This window comes from Schistocerca piceifrons, chromosome 3, assembly GCF_021461385.2.
Source record: "Schistocerca piceifrons isolate TAMUIC-IGC-003096 chromosome 3, iqSchPice1.1, whole genome shotgun sequence".
NCBI classification, from domain to species: Eukaryota; Metazoa; Arthropoda; class Insecta; order Orthoptera; family Acrididae; genus Schistocerca; species Schistocerca piceifrons.
This window is the reverse complement of record NC_060140.1, coordinates 498,521,005-498,541,492: the sequence shown is the minus strand read 5'-3', so window position 1 is coordinate 498,541,492 and position 20,488 is coordinate 498,521,005. Positions and strand designations below refer to the sequence as shown.

Here is a 20,488-nt window from a genome sequence, read left to right as displayed (position 1 = left end):
AAAAAATCACTTTCCTACATAGGCTGTTCTTTCTGTTGAAATTAATACTATTTTGTTATTAGTAATTAGCTAATTTTGCTCACATGGGCATTATCTAGCAATAGCATGTTATGATCTACACAATAATGTGGGTAAAAAAAACCAGTGTGATGGCATCCCTAATAAGAATTTGGCAAAACCACTGTAGGTATAGGCACAACTACTAAAGATGAAGTTCACAAGTAAAATGAAGAAAGTGCAACCCATATATGGGTTAAGTCACCACACCAACATACATAACACCTGAACTATAAATGCACCCTAATGTGAATCCAGCATCTCTATCATGGCACCACGTCATTCTGTATCATTAAATGTTTATATTCTACTTGTATTTTTAACATGAAGTCCAAAACCTCTGTCTCCAATACTTTGTTGAGTCTTTGAGGGATGAATGAGATGAGGCATCTACAAATACACTGATGTTGCCTACTGCTCTCCAACATTGCACAAACAAAATTCTGAAGAGTCTTTCAAGCATGTTTCTGAAACTGCTCCAAGTCTTGAATTATCATTTTCCAAAACATGATGGAATTTACAGGCCATTCCAAAGCTAATACTTCTGGGTGCCTTTTCAGAGTACTTGTGTTGATTCTGATGTGTGTATGGTTATTGAGTACAATGTCTATGATAGGCATCTGATTTACAGGATACAGAGATCAAATAGTTGGCAAAATGTGCATTCCTCCGAGTCTATTCTGGAAAACCTCCAACTAATTTTCTCGTTACAGCTGCAGCTGCCCAATCCCAAGCAAACAAAGCATGTCTTTTCACTATGTGTTGTACCAGCAAAGTGATTTGGAGGTTTGAGAATGTTATTGGTTCTCTATAATGAGTACCTACTATCTGTGTGTGATCAAAAAACTTTTTGTTGGGTCATACTATCAAGTCCTACAAGTCTTGAGATAGATAAGAGGTACTGGAGACAGAACATTATGCGTGCTTCTCAATGTTTGTTTTCTTGCACAGTTGTGGTGATGGAAATTAGCAGAACAGAGGCAGCAGCAGGCAATAACCACACTCACAGACAGATAGATAAACATTTCTGTGCACTTCTGGTGATCTGTCGTTTCTTGACACTGACATTTAAGAGGGCTCATTTGTGATCCCTAGCAGCTGCTGCAGGCCTTCCCATTTTACTATGACTACCAAGGTTTTATTTGACCTATTCTACTTGTCTTCTTATTAAAATTTTCAGAGTTACCCCTGAGAAATCAGTTGCTTCTTCACTATAAGAAATTAGATGACTGCAGTGCCACATACTGACAACATGGTTTTTGATTATTTCAGAGAAATAAAGCATGGTTTGGAAATAATTCCTTCATGTTATCCATTTCTTTGTTTTTTATATAGCTGCTGATACAAATCACATATAACAGTTGAGGAAATCTCTCCGAGTCATGCTGGAAATAATAAGTATGCACAGCTCATGTTTGTTAAACACATCAGGGCAGGTGGAACGGCTGCCCACAGATGTGATTCCAGACAGCTGTCACCAAAGGATACTTTTGATTGTCGCTGTAAAAACACGCAAAAGTGGCCAGTTTCTCAACTCCATATGAAAATACATAAACACAAACATGCATGCACATGAAAAGGTAAGGACTTAGTTGCCAGGTGATTTTAATTAAACAAATGTGTAAATTTCATAAATATTTTCATTAACAAGTAGATATACAGTTATGCACTAGCTGTCGTACCAAACCTTGCAAACAATGCAGTTCCACGGTCTGTCATAATCATATCATGTTAATTATACAAAAACATATGTAATGTATTTCCTTCAGCAAATTGTACTCACAAATCAATGTTCTGCTTTAATTGATAATTTATGGTTCTTGAAATTATACTGCAATGATTGATAGCAACTGAATACTGAACTGTACACTGGGTTTCACACTTAGAACTACTTCCAAATGTAGTGCTAACAATTTGTTCTTTTTAGAATTTAACTGTCTATACATCAAGTCAAAATTTTACGGAATTTATAAACAATTTACAAAATGGGTAGTTCTTCATTAAGACTAAAATTTTAATTTTACAACTATATCTGGACCACATTATACAATAATCAAAAGCAGAATGGATATACATCACAAATGCACTATTAAAACAAATTTGCTTTAGTACAGACAGTTTATTACTTATCAATAATATCACATGTTTTCATAGAACAAGAAATCATGACCGATTACTGATGAATGTTTTTTCTTTAGATATATTCAAAAACCTGTTGCCCAGAATAAGAGCCATAAATCTGAAAATATTGCTGAAAAAGTTAATCAGAATGGTGCAATGTAGTTTACAATAACAGAGAAGTGAAAGCCAGGAACACTGGACACAAAATTATTTAGTGTGTTAGGTGTTAACACTATCAATGCCCATTTCAAAAGGAATACCAGAAAGAAATAATAATATACTGAATTTCAAATTAATAATGTCTTCGTGTAGAACTTTGCAATGTTAATTCAATGAATTGGATAGCACCTATGAGGTAGAATTCTGGTAAATTATGCTAATATAGCATTTACCACAGAGAAAGAAAGAAAGAAAGAAAAACACATAAAAGACCTTATTTTTGTCACTTTTGTAACATATCGCTTGAGCCTGATTACTTTCCCAGTAACTTTAACTAATATAAGGGTTTTGTATTTCTAGCCAGTGAAGCTCCACAAAGGAACAAAACATGTTGATAAGATGCATTATTACCCTCCACTGGCAAAGATGAGATCTTATTGAAAACAGTACATCTTTTCAATAATTGACGTGAGCCAGGTTATGGAAGGGCTTATCAATTATGAAATAAATTTTGCTTTTCATGCAGCTATGGTAAAAAGTATTACTATAACAAATTAAGTCACAATTAAAGTCAATTGCTGCATTTTGCATCTCTACGCATTTATCAATTACCTTTTTGCGTAATACTTACTATTAGAAAATGTGGTTCAACCAACACAAAATCAATTAATTTTGATTTTTGTAGGTACCACTGGAAAGCTCTAATGTCAAATTTAGACTTATGCACCTTATAATTTAACAAACATGTCCATGGAATTACAAAGAAATTATTTGATAAAGATTTTTTTAAAAAATCACAGAGAACCAGCTCTCATTCTTACATGCACTTTCTGCAATAGTGTATTAGTTACACTTTCACAACTGCACTAGTATTTTGTCTACACAGACAAATTTAACTATTCAAATTGTCATGTCTCCGGACAATCATCAAAGTTATCTTGCCCTTTGAGTAATTTGAGCACAAGACCATTTCAGGCAGTGGTTGTGGAGGGAGCTGACACTTTAAAATTACAAACTTAATGAAATCTTAGATTTTTCTAACTAAACTTAATACTGAGGTATTTTTCTGTCAAAAATTATACAAACCAAAATATAATTATGAAACAAGTACTTTATAGACTTACAGTCTCACGTTCCTTGTAAAAGACATACAAGCCAGTTCAGCATGGAATAGCTGTTTAACTACTCTTATTAATATTTACACTCTGAGTTGCACTTTATATACACAGTCCCCGAGCAAAAAAGTTACATCCATTCAAAGTTTCATGAGTATTACAGTCATTTGATGATGTTTTTATTCATTTTGCACTTCATAATATGTGAACTGAAAACGTGGCACCCCACACAGTTGAACTGATTAAATACTAACAGTATACACTCAGTGAAATCACTTGTTCAACACAAAAGATACAGCCTCTTGATTATCTTCAGGCAGACAGTTTATATCAAATTATGAAATTATAATATCCCTTGTCAGTATCCATTTCTCTCATAATTATTTCACCATTAATCCTATGCCTCACATCCTGGAACAAGAAAAAACAAAAATGAGATATTCAGTCAATGATATTTTATGGAAAGTAGACTGGCACTATTCTAACAATAAAATTAATAATAATTAAATCTCTTTATTTATCAAACATATAAGACTTTCCCTATGCCACAGACAAGGGTACAAAACAACAATAACTAAGCAAGTGAACAACTGAAAATTTAAAGGAAAATCATTGTAGCTGACTAATTACGTCTGAGGACTGCAGGATGAGTCAAAAGCATTTATGAAGATGTGTATTCGTGAGCACAAATGTCTTAAAAAGCAAATCAAAACAGTATGGGAATGACAGCCTTGCAATTACTCCAGTCCCAACTGCTAATTGCTGATAATATGAGATTGTATAAACAGTTAAGCATGAAAAGAACGACTCTAATACAAACAACAATATAAGAAAAGATAGATTGCTCCCTACTGTAAAGGAGAAACAATAAGTTGCAGACAGGCACAATCAAAATACACTTACATAAAGCTTTCAGCCACAGCCGTCATCAGCACATATCATTCATACACACAAGCAAGCACACATGACTGCCAACTCCAGCATCTTGGGCTGGCATTCTGGCCCAAGATGCTGAAAATGGTGTTCACGTGTGCTTGTGTGGATAAATGATGTGTGTTTCTCTTTTGTTGATGAAGTCTGTGGCCGAAAGCTTTATATAAGTGTCTTTTAATTGTGCCTGTCTGCATCTTAAAGTGTCTCCTTTATGGTAAGTAGCAACCTATCTTTTCTTACATTGTTGACATTTCTACCTGGTGTTTCCATTGTTTATCTCTAATACAAGCATGTGTTAAGTTGTCTTGTATGTATATTAACCATCATTATAAGGAAAATTGTGAGCAATAGATGAATAATGGCAAGAGGAAAGACATAAACCTTAAGGAAATGTTGACACTAAAGACAGCTCATCTTGAAACATCCATTCCTTGTAAGTGTGCACATGTATGGTACAAAACTAAAAGAGCAGAAAAATATAGCTGGCTGATTTCAGGAATAAAAATAAAAGAAATGAGCCAAAAATACAGAATTTTAGAAGTTTTAGCACACTCATTTCAGGGCAGAGCCCTGTACAAGTTAGTTTCTGCTTTATCATTAAAACATAAAATATACTCAATTAAAATATGGCATTCAGTGATTAATATGCCATGAGCACCACAACCTGGAGACAGTGACTCACTCAGAGGCAGATTAGAGTGAATTTTTCCTTTCAAAGAGGTCATATCTGGCATGTGACAGTCAGATAGTTGCTTTTACCAAGACCAGAATATTGTCCCTCATGACCAGCCCTCCTCCTTCCACATTTGTACATCTCTTTCAGGAACAGCAAGAAGACAACCTGTAGGGGAATGTCTACATCATCTTGCTTGTTTCTCCAGTTTCTCAAAGGGAATAACATATTTGCCTCATTGTTGTACAAATATGAAGGGATTCTATACATTTTATCTGCCGGGTACATTTGTTGCACTGCTTGCAATACATTAAGGGAATCTGATCAGATGAGAAATTTCTTACAGTAATGATGCTTTATGTACTACAGTGCCTTCACGAGTCCATGCAGTTCTGCACTAAATACAGTGCAGTTATTCTGAAGGCGAATACTGAAGAGATGATCTATAAAAACAACTGCTTTCAATCATCTGAGTAGCGTAGACTCGAATTATGGTGCTTATGTAAAAAATAATAAAATGAGGATTGGTGTGTGGCACACACAAACATGTAATAGAAAACAGTTTACACTAGCTTTTCTGTTTCTTTTAGCAAGAGTACACACATTCACACATGCCTGTGGTAGCAGCGAGACTGATTATTGAATATCCATTTTTTCCAGTCACTCCTTTTGTCTTCTGCCCATCCTGCCACGTATCCCTGCTCATTCTACCACCACCAATTCCAATAACTTTCCTTCACCCTAGCAATACTCCAACCACAAATCCTCTTTATGAAATCTTTTCTGGCACATGTTATCCCACCTAATGGGCTTACTATTAAAATTGGCATCTCGGGCTGTCATCCATTCTGCCACAAGAACTTTCACCTTTTCCAATTCCATTGATTCCTCTTCATCAACAATCTGGTCCTTCATAATCATACAATCCAAGCTCAAGCCATACTTTCGCAAAATCCTTTTACTGTTTGACCACTAAACTAAACTAACTAAACTCCGCCCAAACAGGCCATGAAGGCCCAACGGTACCAACCAGCCGCTGTATCATCCTCAGTCCGCAGGCATCACTGGATGCTGATATGGAGGGTTATGGGTTATGTGGTCAGCACACCGCTCTTTCGGCCATATGCCAGTTTACGAGACTGGAGCTGCTACTTCTCAATCAAGTAGCTCCTCAGTTTGCCTCACAAAGGCTGAATGCACCCTGCTTGCCAAAAGTGCTCGGGAGATCACATGGTTAGCCATCCAAGTGCTAGCCCAGCCTGACAGCACTTAACTTCAGTGATCTGACGGGAACTGGTGATACCACTCCGGTATGGGCGATGGCAATCCTGTGACCGCAGCTCCTGTTATCTATTACCGCAATAAGGACTCTTGCTCTTTAACAGTTGGAACATCTGTCCCAGCTACTACTGTTTTATACTCGCACAAGATTACCTATAGCCAAGACAGCTCATCTTTGAAATGTCCATTCTTTGTAAGTGTGCACATGTATGGTACAAAACTAACACAGCAGAAAAATATAGCTCGCTCGCTCGCACACCCACCCACGCACGCACGCACGCACGCATGCACACACACACACACACACACACACACACACACACACACACACACACACACAAAACCTCTCCTCCTTGCCCCCCTTTTCCCAGCCATCCCCCTTCTCTCTGTCTCTCTCTCTTGCCCTTTTTTCCCCCACCCCTGCCTGCCTCCATCTACCCAGGCAACTGCTTTCAATAATTGATGGTCAATAATCAGTCATATCGCCACTGTGGTTGTGCTCATTTGTGTGTGTGTGTGTGTGTGTGTGTGTGTGTGTGTGTGTGTGTGTGTGTGTGTGTGTGTGTAATCTTACTAGAAAAAGAGCAACAGCATGAAAGTGTTAACTGTTTTCTATTACATGTTTCTGTGTGCCATGTGCCAGTCCTTTATATGTAAGTTATTGCCTTTCCCTTGTTTTACGAATTTTTCCATCCAGGAATTTCCCTTATTGTTATGAGTAATAAAATGAATTCTCAGAAGTTATCTCTACAGTACATTTGTTCTTTAAATTTGCCAAGAGATAGTTTTGGGTCTCTTAAGATGCCAAGGTGTTGATCGGCTCCAGTCTTACTGTAAAACTTAGTTATTAGCCACTGTCAGTTCTAAAAGGCAATTCTTTGTGCTTGTTGCTTTCAGACAGTATGGATGAAAATCTATTTTGTATGTGAATAAGTAAAAATATGGTGTGCAGATACCATTTTATAGTCTTGTTGCATCATGAGGAATATTTACCTGATGTTGAACAGAGATCCACCAGCTGCAGAATTGATGCTGAGCATATGGCTAGCCCTAAAGTCTCAAACAGCAAGCCTCTTTTCCTCACCACGCAACAAACCCATTATTTTTTAAACAGAATGATCTAGTAAACCCATAAATGATGCAACTACTATCAATCTGCAATTACACACAACTACTATCAATCTGCAGTTCCACAAAGGCTCTGTAAAACTGGAGAATACAGGCTTGATCCATTCTCAGTGAACTATGGCTCTTGCCTTTTAAAATACATAGTGATATTAAGAAGCATGCTATCAGATCTCTACCAATGGCCTTGCTGCAGCTGTAGCACCGGTTCCCATCAGATCATCGAAGTTAAGCGCTGTCGAGCTGGGCTAGCACTTGGATGGGTGATCATCCGGTCTGCCGAGTGCCGTTTGCAAGTGGGGTGCACTCAGTCCTTGTGAGGCAAATTGAGGAGCTACTTGATTGAGAAGAAGTGGCTCCAGCCTCGGAATCTGACATATGGGTGGGAGAGCGGTGTGCTGACCACATGCCCCTCCATATCCGCATCCAAAAATGCCTATGAGCTGAGGGTGACACGGCGGTCGGTCGGTACCGTTGGGCCTTCATGGCCTGTTTGGGAGTAGTTCTCAGATCTCTAATGTGTATCAAGCAGGTAAGCTTTAAGTTAAATGTGTGACATTGAAATTTCACTGATTATTTAAAATTTTGAAAATTTATTAAAATCAGAACAGGAATGGTTAAAAAGCACACAAACAGAATTCTCAGCTGAAACCTTAGGTGGCTTCCGAATGCTCCATTTGTTCATTGTTACAGTACTTAAGCAGATAACAACAAAAACCCATTTTTGCACTGTGGGCTGCAATTACCTAAGTAACTAAATGTAGAAAATTGCTCAAAATTTAACTGTACAGTCTTTAGACATTCATTGACACACACTATTTTCCCATTTTCGAAAATCTTTATCCATTGTCAAGATACACCTGAAAATCCCTGAGTGTTGAGGGCAAAAAGCACCAATGCTGGGCCAGGGGGGCAGCCACTTCTACATTTTGTATTCAAGGTAAATCATCAAAATGTTTACCATATGTTGTTAAGAGGATCATCTCTGGGGTGAAACTTAAATTTATGAACATAATACCTGGGCTGAGGCATAAATGTAGTTGTAACTGACACAGTGAACCCATGACACAGGTTCATAGGTCATCAAAGGGTTCTGAGGTCATTAAACTGTGTTTTTAGGCACTACTTGTTCACCAACATTATGCTGCACGGTCTCTGTATAATAGGCACTTCATGCCTGTTTAAATATGCACAATGTGGTACTGCTGTGACAAAAATGGGATAAAATGAGTCTTAACATGCATGAAAAGAACTTAAAATGAATGATAAAAATTATATAGAACAGGAAAAACTGTAAATCCAGTAAAATATTTCTAACAACATTTTTTGTCTTAATTTACAAGGTGCACAACTTTGCTTCCGCTATTTGCTGATAGGTGGCGACAATGGTAAGTAGCGGTCGAAAGAAACAGATCATAGACGTCAGGCAGTTAGCGTGGACCTTGGTCAACGTAACCTCATTCAAACATTAGTCGATTTGTCTCTGCATATAAAGTTGTTCTTGATTGAAAGTGTCAGTTTACAAGCCTAGTTCTCGTCATTCGCAGGAGGTGTTACTGTTTTGTTTCAATATGAAGAAAACAGCGGCTGAGTCTCATCGAATGCTCTCAAGTACGTGTGGTAAGGATGCTATTAGTGAAAGAACGAGTCATGAGTGGTTTCAACGCTTCAATAATGGTGATTTTAACATCGCAGACCCGCATAGTGGTGGAAGGGAGAATGTTTTCGAAGATGCAGAATTGGAGACATTGCTGAGTAAAGACTCGCATCAAACTAAAGAAGAATTGGCACAGTTAGTGGGAGTGACACAGCAAGCCATTTCAAAATATCTCAAGGCTACGGACATGATTCATAAAGAAGGAACTTGGGTCCTGTGTGAGCTGAAACCATGAGATGTTGAATGGCATTTGTGTGTTAGTGAACAGTTGCTCCACAGGAAAAAACGGAAGGGATTTCTGCACCACATTGTGACCGGGGATGAAAAATGGGTTCATTACAATAACCCGAAATGCAAAAAATTATGGGGATATCCCAGCCATGCTTCCACGTCGACGGCCAAACTGAATATTCACAGCTCCAAGATAATGCTCTGCATTTGGTGGGACCAGCTCGGCGTCGTGTACTATGAGGTGTTAAAACCAAGTGAAACAATCAGGTGCTCATTATCGAATGCAATTAATGAGTTTGAGCAGAGCATTAAAAGAAAAACAACCACAATACAGTGAGAGGCACAATAAAGTGACTTTGCAGCATGACACCGCTCAACCCCACGTTGCAAAAAGAGGTCAAAACGTATTTGGAAATGTTAAAAAGGGAAGTCCTATCTAACCCATCATATACTCAAGACATTGCTCCCTCTGACTATCACTTGTTTAGATCAATGACGCATGGCTTGGCTGACCAACACTTCCGATCTCATGAAGAAGTCACAAATTGGATTGATTCGTGGATTGCTTCAAAAGATGAACAATTTTTTCGATGTGGGGTTCGTACAATGCCCAAAAGATGGGAGAGCGATGGAAAATACTTTGAATGATACATGTTAACCAATCTGTTTGATTAAAGCCTCAAATGTTGGGGAAAAAAATGGCGGATGCAAAGTTGCATACCTTGTACAATCATAAGCTGAACATTTTTGATGAATTGTGATTGATGAGGAAAGCATCCATAAAAAATGTAAAACAAAAGAGTTCATGTTACTCTTATTATTATGTACAATTACTTGTTGTTTATGTGTGTTAAAATTGATAAATATGATGAACCAAACAAATAAACTTTCAAAACTTTACAGACCTACAGAATTTGTTTTATACAAGCAGCACACCCTGCTGTAGCAAGGAAAATAATGAAACAAGCAGAAAATACACCTGTCAGAGCACAAAAGAGGCGAATATATTCTTCTTTTAAAGACTCTGACAGAAAAGTGGAGAACCAGCTGACTGAATCCTCATTCTGCTTTCCCCGCCAAAAATTACAGCATGCAAAATTATTCATACATTTTTGAGCTGAAACTGAGTAGCACAAAGACAGTGAAGGTGGAAGAGTGCCAACAGGAGAGAAAGGAAGAAGAGACAGTGGAAATGAAAATTACATATGAGTGGAGACCATACATAGGCTTGGAGTGTCTGGATCCTCCCAGACTGGCACGGTTCAACACGTAGGTATAGGGGATGCTGCATTTTGGACAGAAATTTTAAATACTTGGGTACCGATGAAAGAACAAGTTGGACCCTCCAGCATTTTTTAGCTACCGAGGTATGGTGGAGACTGGCTGTGGCAAAGAAAGACAATAAGAGACAGTGTAAGTGAGAGAGGAGAGAGTATGAGTGACGGAGGAGACACTGGCAGTGGTATACACTGTAAATCAATGAGAGAAAAGGGGACAGTGAGTATTGTGTGGCATGTGAGTGTGAGTGTGTGTGTGTGTGTGTGTGTGTGTGTGTGTGTTGTGTGTGTGTGCGCGTGCATGGCAGTGGGGGAGGGGGGGGGGGGGTGAAAGGGAGGGTGTTGAGCTTACAGGCATTCAAAGCCAAGGCTATCACCACCTTTACATATATTTAAGGAAATAGATATGGATAAAATGACTAAAATTGTTGTCACACAATGAGAAGGAAACTATGAAATGACATTCGCTCCCTCACTCCCACTGACCCACACAATCACACTATCTCATAGGCCCTAATAAAATGAAGAAGAGTGACAGGCACCAGAAATGGGGTTAAAACAGAAATAAAACCAGAGAACAGCTAAAAGAAAGGCACAGGGAAAAGTAACTGGCTGACCACTTCCAAAAAAAAAGGGTTAGCCAGTCACCCTGCTGACACATTAATAACATCTCCATAAAATTTATGGAAACAAATTGGACAGATCGCAAAATTTTAGAACTCTAACTACATTTGTTTTAATGTCATTCAAAATAGATGGTAGATCTGCTGGCAAATCTGCCACTGCCCTCTGATGCAAAAATAAAACACAGTCTAGTAAAATTTGGTCTACTGCATATAGGCATTGTAGAGAGTTCAGGACACTCGGAGAATCAGAACAGACAAGAAATTTAGCACCTGAAGCACATCTAATCTGCTCCAGTGCCCACAAGATCACATATAATTCTGCACTGAAGACAGCATTCAGACTTTGAGGACACGATCAGGGAAATCAACGCAGCAACCAACGGAGTCCCCCTGTTTCGACCCATCTGTAAAGACAGCTGCAGAGTAGTGGTGCTCAGTTACAATGTCATAAAATGATGTATTAAAAACATATGTAGGAGTGCAATCTCTCCTTCACAGCACCAAATCAAAAACTGCTCTGGACCTCTGCAGTTAAAATCCTGGATTTGGTGTTGTAAATGCTCCACTCCAAGTGACTCCAGCAAAATAAACACTGCACACTGATCCCAAACAGTATTGTTGCTCATGGACAATTTGACAAAAGGCACTCCAGAGGTGGACAAGCAACAGTATGGTATGCAGGTGAAGTTGGAGCTGCAAGAAACTTGCAAGTCTGATGCACTACGAGGAGCTGCCGTCAGATGGTGAGTTGCGGTTCCCTAGCCTCAGCATAGAGAATAGGTATGGGGCCTCCTTGGCCAGCCTAATACCCTCACAGTGGATAGTATCAATAATATCCAGGTAGAAAGGCCTCACTGATCCATATGCTGTGGACCCACAGTCTAGTCGTGAACACACAAAAGCCATATAAAACTGGAGCAGCTGTGCTCTGTCTGCTCCCCACGACCTTTTGCTCAGACATTGTAGGATATTCATTGCCTTCTGGGTTCTGCCTTTCAGGTCTCTCAGGCATGGTAACCAAGAGATTTTGGAGTTAAAAATGAGGCCCAGAAACCTTACTGAGTCTTTAGAATGTAGAAAGGTATCCCCCATATGCAAGTCAGGTGAATTAAAAAAACAAAGGAAATGATTAAAATGAAACACACACACACACACACACACACACACACACACACACACACACACACACACACACACACACTTATCTCTAGAAAATTGAAAACCTGTCTTTGCACCCCACTCCTCTAACCTCTGCACAGTAAATTGCAACTGACAAGTCACTGTTGCAACACTGGAGGGCGAACAGAAAACAGAAAAATCGTCCACAAATGAGGAGCATTGCACGGGTCTCCTTATGGTAGATGTGATACTGATGATAGATATGATACTGTTAATGGCTATGACAAAGAGGGTAACACTTAAAACGTATCTTTCTCCTGCTCCAAATGATCTGACAGTGTGTCACCAACTCAGGACCAAAAAACCGCTAAAACAGGAAAGACCACAGGAAGATGGGGAGGTGGCCATGAAAGCCCCATTGATAGAGTTGTGTGACAATACTTTGTCTCGAAGTAGTATCATACACCTTACTGATATCAAAGAATATGCCGAGACAGTGATGTTTATGTAGGAAAGTCTGCTGAATAGATGCCTCTAACAACCACACCAAACAACAGTTAACCATTCAGTCCAGGGTCTTTCCTACACAGCTCATTAAGATGATACTCTGATAACAACTAGGTTATGTTCAGCTCCCACATGGAGAATGGATGATTGTAAGACTCAGAATGGTTGAGTATGAAGTCCAACTTGGTCCTCTACAGTTGCACAGCAGTGGTAAAACACTAGATCCTGGCTGGCAGTGGCAGTAGTTTTTGCAAAATGTTCTGCTGCCATCTGAGTGATGTCTCCGGGCGTTGTTTCAAGACACTCCTGTTTCAGCACAGCTGCTGTCGGTAAATGACGGTGTTTACCAGAAATCCTCCTGAGGATTTCCTATACTTTTGTAAAACAAGTGGAACAGTTGATGGAGTCCAGGAATGCTTGCCATGGCCTTCCCTTGCTCTCTTTAATTATGCATCAAGCCTTGGCTCTCGCAACCTGAAATGCTGTGAGGTTCTCTGCTGTTGGGCAGTACTTAAACTGTCAAGGAGCCACACGCCTGTCCCGGATTTCTGAGCAGCACTCAACAATCCATCAAGGTAGATGTTGCCTCATAAGATGACCTGATGGCTTTGGGATGGACAAGTCAGCAGCATGACAGATTACCCATGTAATGTGGTCCACCCATTCCTGGACATTGTTACAGTGTTCAAATACAGCCAAGCTGACTGAACAGCATCCAGTTAGCCCTGCTGACGATTATTTTGGTGGTCACTCATCAGGTAATGTTCCATCTAGCTGAGTAGGAAGTGGTCAGTGGAATGGAGGTCATCAATGACTTTCCACCGAACAGAGTCTGCGAAGGCTGGAGAGCATAAATAGAAGTCGATGGCTGAGAATGACCCAGTACCAGTACAGAAATGAGTGGGAGTACCTGTGTTGAGGAAGCACAGCTTGTGGGCTATCCAAAACCCAACCCGAGGGCAAGCAGAGGTCAAGCCCCATAAGAGATGGTCGATCTTGAAGTCTTCCAGTATGAGTAATGGTCGGAGCAATTGGTCCATAAGCTCTGCGAGAGCCTTGGAGTCTACTGCATCTTGCAGAGGTAGATACTGTGAGCAACTAGTTATCCTCTCACACACATGAATTTCAACGGCAACTGTTTGCAGGTCAGTAGCCAGGAGGAGAACAGAGAAGTAGTTATTCACATACACAGTGACCCCTTCTTTGGCTCTTTCCCCAGTCAGGTCATCCTCTCGATACAGCATTTAGCCTGATAGTCCAGGGGATCAGACACTTTAAAACACATTTCCTGCATACAAAAGCACAGGGTGTGTTCCTGTACTAGGAGTTTTAGTCCCTCCACATGTGTCCTGAACCCGTTCTACTGCAGGATGGGAGCCATTTATCATGTGGGTAGCACTTTCATCCTGACTTTCTGCAGGGGAGGCGAGCCAGCAATGAGTGGAGGTTTAGTTTTGGGGTGAGCTGATTGCCCACATCTGACATCAAGGCCCACTGCATCTGAAGACGATTTGAGAGAGACATCCGAGAGGATGACGTTGACGTTGCCGGACTATGTACTTCCCAACTCTGTCAGAGGTGCTTCTTCACCTTTGATTTAGATTTTTTGTCTGAGGAGGCTCCACAGCCACAACCATGGAGTTGGTAGTAGCGTCACTGGACAAAACTGGATCTTTGGAGAGGGCAGGGAGTTCCAATCTTCAATCTTCTGCAGTCACTATTCCTGATGAGGATATCCTCAGAGCAGTTGACACACTTTAGAGCAGAGGAACAACCAACTCTGCCTTGGGCATCTTCACCACATTTGCCTGAAGTGGCTTCTCCCTCACAATCAAGAGCAGGGTGCCCAAAGTGCTGGCATTTAAAACAGTGCACTGGGTACATGAAACAAGGCCATATACTTAGGCAAAGGAAAATTGCCTCAATATACTCTGGACGTTTGGTGCTGTTAAATGCAAGTATAAAAAGAGTCTGATTTGACACGATCGCCATCCACCCTTTTCACAATGTTTTGCACATCAACAACTCAACAATGCCTTCCCCGGATCACTCAGCTTTCAGTTCTTCTTGGGGAACATCAACCAGATGCCTGCAAATGTCAACACCTATGATGCAGTTCAAGGTGTTGTGCAGTTCACTTTCTATTGCATACTTCCCTAGGCACTGAGCTTTCTGCACTTGCTTCACTTGTTCAGAACTAGAAGTTTTGCCGACAGCGTCCCATTTCACAAGTGCACTCAGCTGGCGGCTACACGGGTAGCGGAGGCTGTGTGGCGTGGACTGGGCGATTTTTTAGGTTAGAAGGAAAGTACGGGGTGGGCTGCAATCTCAAAGGGTGCGTGGCAAATACAGGACGTGCTTGGATCAAGGAACAGTCAGAATTGTAGTTGTAAATTGTTGTAGTTGTGCTGGGAAAGTCCCTGAGCTTCAAGCGCTAATAGAAAGCACAGAAGCTGAAATCGTTATAGGTGCAGAAAGCTGGCTAAAGCCTGAAATAAGTTCTGCAGAAATTTTTACGAAGTCTCAGACGGTGTTCAGGAAAAATAGATTAGGCAGAATTGGTGGTGGAGTGTTTGTGTCTGTCAGTAGTGGTTTATCTTGTAGTGAAGTCGAAGTAGATACTCCGTGCGAATTGGTATGGGTGGAAGTTATACTTAACAGCTGAACTAAGTTAATAATTGGCTCCTTCTACTGACCCCCAGACTCCGATGATATAGTTGCTGAACAGTTCAGAGAAAATTTGAGTCTCATAACAAGTAAATACCCCACTCATACGGTTATAGTTGGTGGGGACTTCAACCTTCCCTCGATATGTTGGCAAAAATACTTGTTCAAAACCGGTGGTAGGCAGAAAACATCTTCCGAGATTGTCCAAAGTGCTTTCTCCGAAAATTATTTCGCGCAGTTAGTCCACGAACCCACGCGAATTGTAAATGGTTGCGAAAACACTCTTGACCTCTTAGCCACAAAACAATCCAGAGCTGATAGAGAGCATCATGACTGATGCAGGGATTAGTGATCACAAGGTCGTTGTAGCTAGGCTCAATACCGTTTCTTCCAAATCCACCAGAAACAAACGTAAAATAATTTTATTTAAAAAAGCGTATAAAGTGTCACTAGAAGCCTTCCTAAGAGACAAACTCCATTCCTTCCGAACTGACTATGCAAATGTAGATGAAATGTGGCTCAAATTCAAAGAAATAGTAGCAACAGCAATTGAGAGATTCATACCTCATAAATTGGTACGAGATGGAACTGATCCCCTGTGGTACACGAAACAGGTCCGAACGCTGTTGCAGAGGCAACAGAAAAAGCATGCAAAGTTCAGAAGAACGCGAAATCCCGAAGATTGGCTAAAATTTACAGACGTGCGAAATTTGTCTCGGACTTCAATGCGAGATGCCTTTAATAGGTTCCACAACAAAACATTGTCTCGAAATTTGGTAGAAAATCCGAAGAAATTCTGGTCATATGTAAAGTACACAAGCGGCAAGACGCAGTCAATACCTTCGCTGCGCAGTGCCGATGGTACTCTTACCGACGACTGTGCCGCTAAAGCGGAGTTATTGAACGCAGTTTTCCGAAATTCGTTCACCAGGGAAGACGAATGGAATATTCCAGAATTTGAAACACAAACAGCTGCTAGCATGAGTTTCTTAGATGTAGATACCTTAGGGGTTGCGAAGCAACTCAAATCGCTTGATACAGGCAAGTCTTCAGGTCCAGGTTGTATACCAATTAGGTTCCTTTCAGATTACGCTGATACAATAGCTCCCTACTTAGCAATCATATACAACCGCTCGCTCAGTGATAGATCTGTACCTACAGATTGGAAAATTGCGCAGGTCGCACCAGTGTTTAAGAAGGATAGTAGGAGTAATCCATCTAACTACAGACCTATATCATTGACGTCGGTTTGCAGTAGGGTTTCGGAGCATATACTGTATTCAAACATTATGAATCACCTCAAAGGAAACGATCTATTGATACGTAATCAGTATGGTTTCAGAAAACATCGTTCTTGTGCAACGCAGCTAGCTCTTTATTCGCATGAAGTAATGGCCGCTATCGACAGGGATCTCAAGTTGATTCCGTATTTCTAGATTTCCGGAAAGCTTGACACCGTTCCTCACAAGCGACTTCTAATCAAGCTGCGGGCCTATGGGGTATCGTCTCAGTTGTGCGACTGGATTCGTGATTTCCTGTCAGGAAGGTTGCAGTTCGAAGTAATAGACGGCAAATCATCGAGTAAAACTGAAGTAATATCAGGTGTTCCCCAGGGAAGCGTCCTGGGACCTCTGCTGTTCCTGATCTAAATAAATGACCAGGGTGACAATCTGAGCAGTTCTCTTAGATTGTTCACAGATGATGCTGTAATTTACCGTCTAGTAAGGTCATCCGAAGACCAGTATCAGTTGCAAAGCGATTTAGAAAAGATTGTTATATGGTATGGCAGGTGGCAGTTAACACTAAATAACGAAAAGTGTGAGGTGATCCACATGAGTTCCAAAAGAAATCCGTTGGAATTTGATTACTCGATAAATAGTACAATTCTCAAAGCTGTCAATTCAACTAAGTACCTGGGTGTTAAAATTACGAACAACTTCAGTTGGAAAGACCACATAGATAATATTGTGGGGAAGGCGAGCCAAAGGTTGCGTTTCATTGGCAGGACACTCAGAAGATGCAACAAGTCCACTAAAGAGACAGCTTACACTACACTCGTTCGTCTTCTGTTAGAATATTGCTGCGCGTTGTGGGATCCTTGCCAGTTGGGATTGACGGAGGACATCGAAAGGGTGGAAAAAAGGGCAGCTCGTTTTGTATTATCATGTAATAGGGGAGAGTGTGTGGCAGATATGATATGCGAATTGGGATGAAAGTCATTACAGCAAAGACGTTTTTCGTCGCAGCGAGATCTATTTACGAAATTTCAGTCACCAACTTTCTCTTCCGAATGCGAAAATACACTCCTGGAAATGGAAAAAAGAACATATTGACACCGGTGTGTCAGACCCACCATACTTGCTCCGGACACTGCGAGAGGGCTGTACAAGCAATGATCACACGCACGGCACAGCGGACACACCAGGAACCGCGGTGTTGGCCGTCGAATGGTGCTAGCTGCGCAGCATTTGTGCACCGCCGCCGTCAGTGTCAGCCAGTTTGCCGTGGCATACGGAGCTCCATCGCAGTCTTTAACACTGGTAGCATGCCGCGACAGCGTGGACGTGAACCGTATGTGCAGTTGACGGACTTTGAGCGAGGGCGTATAGTGGGCATGCGGGAGGCCGGGTGGATGTACCGCCGAATTGCTCAACACGTGGGGTGTGAGGTCTCCACAGTACATCGATGTTGTCGCCAGTGGTCGGCGGAAGGTGCACGTGCCCGTCGACCTGGGACCGGACCGCAGCGACGCACGGATGCACACCAAGACCGTAGGATCCTACGCAGTGCCGTAGGGGACCGCACCGCCACTTCCCAGCAAATTAGGGACACTGTTGCTCCTGGGGTATCGGCGAGGACCATTCGCAACCGTCTCCATGAAGCTGGGCTACGATCCCGCACACCGTTAGGCCGTCTTCCGCTCACGCCCCAACATCGTGCAGCCCGCCTCCAGTGGTGTCGCGACAGGCGTGAATGGAGGGACGAATGGAGACGTGTCGTCTTCAGCGATGAGAGTCGCTTCTGCCTTGGTGGCAATGATGGTCGTATGCGTGTTTGGCGCCGTGCAGGTGAGCGCCACAATCAGGACTGCATACGACTGAGGCACACAGGGCCAACACCCGGCGTCATGGTGTGGGGAGCGATCTCCTACACTGGCCGTACACCACTGGTGATCGTCGAGGGGACACTGAATAGTGCACGGTACATCCAAACCGTCATCGAACCCATCGTTCTACCATTCCTAGACCAGCAAGGGAACTTGCTGTTCCAACAGGACAATGCACGTCCGCATGTATCCCGTGCCACCCAACGTGCTCTAGAAGGTGTAAGTCAACTACCCTGGCCAGCAAGATCTCCGGATCTGTCCCCCATTGAGCATGTTTGGGACTGGATGAAGCGTCGTCTCACGCGGTCTGCACGTCCAGCACGAACGCTGGTCCAACTGAGGCGCCAGGTGGAAATGGCATGGCAAGCCGTTCCACAGGACTACATCCAGCATCTCTACGATCGACTCCATGGGAGAATAGCAGCCTGCATTGCTGCGAAAGGTGGATATACACTGTACTAGTGCCGACATTGTGCATGCTCTGTTGCCTGTGTCTATGTGCCTGTGGTTCTGTCAGTGTGATCATGTGATGTATCTGACCCCAGGAATGTGTCAATAAAGTTTCCCCTTCCTGGGACAATGAATTCACGGTGTTCTTATTTCAATTTCCAGGAGTGTATATGATCATCAAAATAAAATAAGAGAAATCAGAGCTCGAACAGAAAGGTTTAGGTGCTCGTTTTTCCCGCGCGCTGTTCGGGAGTGGAATGGTAGAGAGATAGTATGACTGTGGTTCGATGAACCCTCTGCCAAGCACTTAAATGTGAATTGCAGAGTAGTCATGTAGATGTAGACATGTAGATGTAGATGCTTGACAGATTGTAACATTCTAATGACACTTTCTAAACCTTTTTGTTAGTAGAAAGATGAAACTTTCTCTTTCTGTTTAACTATAATAAATACATTCTGGCCACCAGTACGTGTTCTGTTTCTCGAGACAGAAAGATTCTGTGTAATCCCCAAGTCTGAATGACTGGCTACATGATTGGGTGTTAGTACCTACCAGTAACCAACCCTTTTCACTGGGAGGAGGAGAAGACAATTTCAAGGGATCTATCTTAGTCCCACGAGCAGCTACGGAAATAATAGCCCACCTAGGCAGAGCCCTGGGTGCTTAGGTAAGCCTTACACAAACTAAGGTGCTGCAGGATCCCCAGAGGTTCCCCACTAAGGACGGTTCCACCCCAAAAGCCATGCATTTCATCAGCGCACAGCACACCTTGAGACTCAAGGGTTTCTTACCCTGTTCCCTGTGACACACAACATCCATCATTGTGCTGCATGATGGTCGCTGAAGCATGTCCAGACTTCACACAGACAGAGGACTGGAGGTGCTTATTAGACCTCAGCTCAAGAAACTCGGTGTCGCCAAGCCCATACCCAGCAAATGAATTCTGAGCCCCTGTGGCTTGAATGCCCCACCACAGGAGATGGACTTAGATGGCCCTTAGGGGGCACTGCGGCCGCAGAGTACTATGCACGCATGGCAACAGTGCCACTGTCTCGCATGAATACAGCAGCCAATAGCTGTCCACATGGCCGGTATACAGGCAGCCACCCAGCGCACAGCTGGTCAGTTCAGTGCTCATGCTTCATATTGTCAGATCTATCTTTGCTATGTCAGGACTGCTTTACAACTACCTTGCTTTTCACACAGTTAATCTCTTTGGTCATGTTTTGGATTTGTGTCTCCACTGTCCTTGGCTTTGTTGTCATTGTGTTGACAGTTGATGGTTGGAGAGGCAACATCGCAGTTACAGGTAGTCTGCAGGAACCAGTTACAGATGTTGGCCAGTGATACATTATGTGTATGGTTGCTGTTAGCCCTCTCTGC

General features: G+C 41.9%; 1 protein-coding gene across 1 annotated transcript in view; it reads right to left on the bottom strand.

Moving 5' to 3' along the window:
* Window positions 1-1,679: 1,679 nt before the first annotated feature.
* Window positions 1,680-20,488, bottom strand: part of LOC124788211 (2-aminoethanethiol dioxygenase) — a 55,575-nt gene continuing 36,766 nt past the window's right edge. Inside the window, exon 2 of the mRNA XM_047255390.1 lies at window positions 1,680-3,863. Within this exon, the coding sequence (XP_047111346.1) occupies window positions 3,857-3,863 (7 nt within the window). The 3' untranslated portion in view covers window positions 1,680-3,856. The remainder of the gene's footprint in view (window positions 3,864-20,488) is intronic.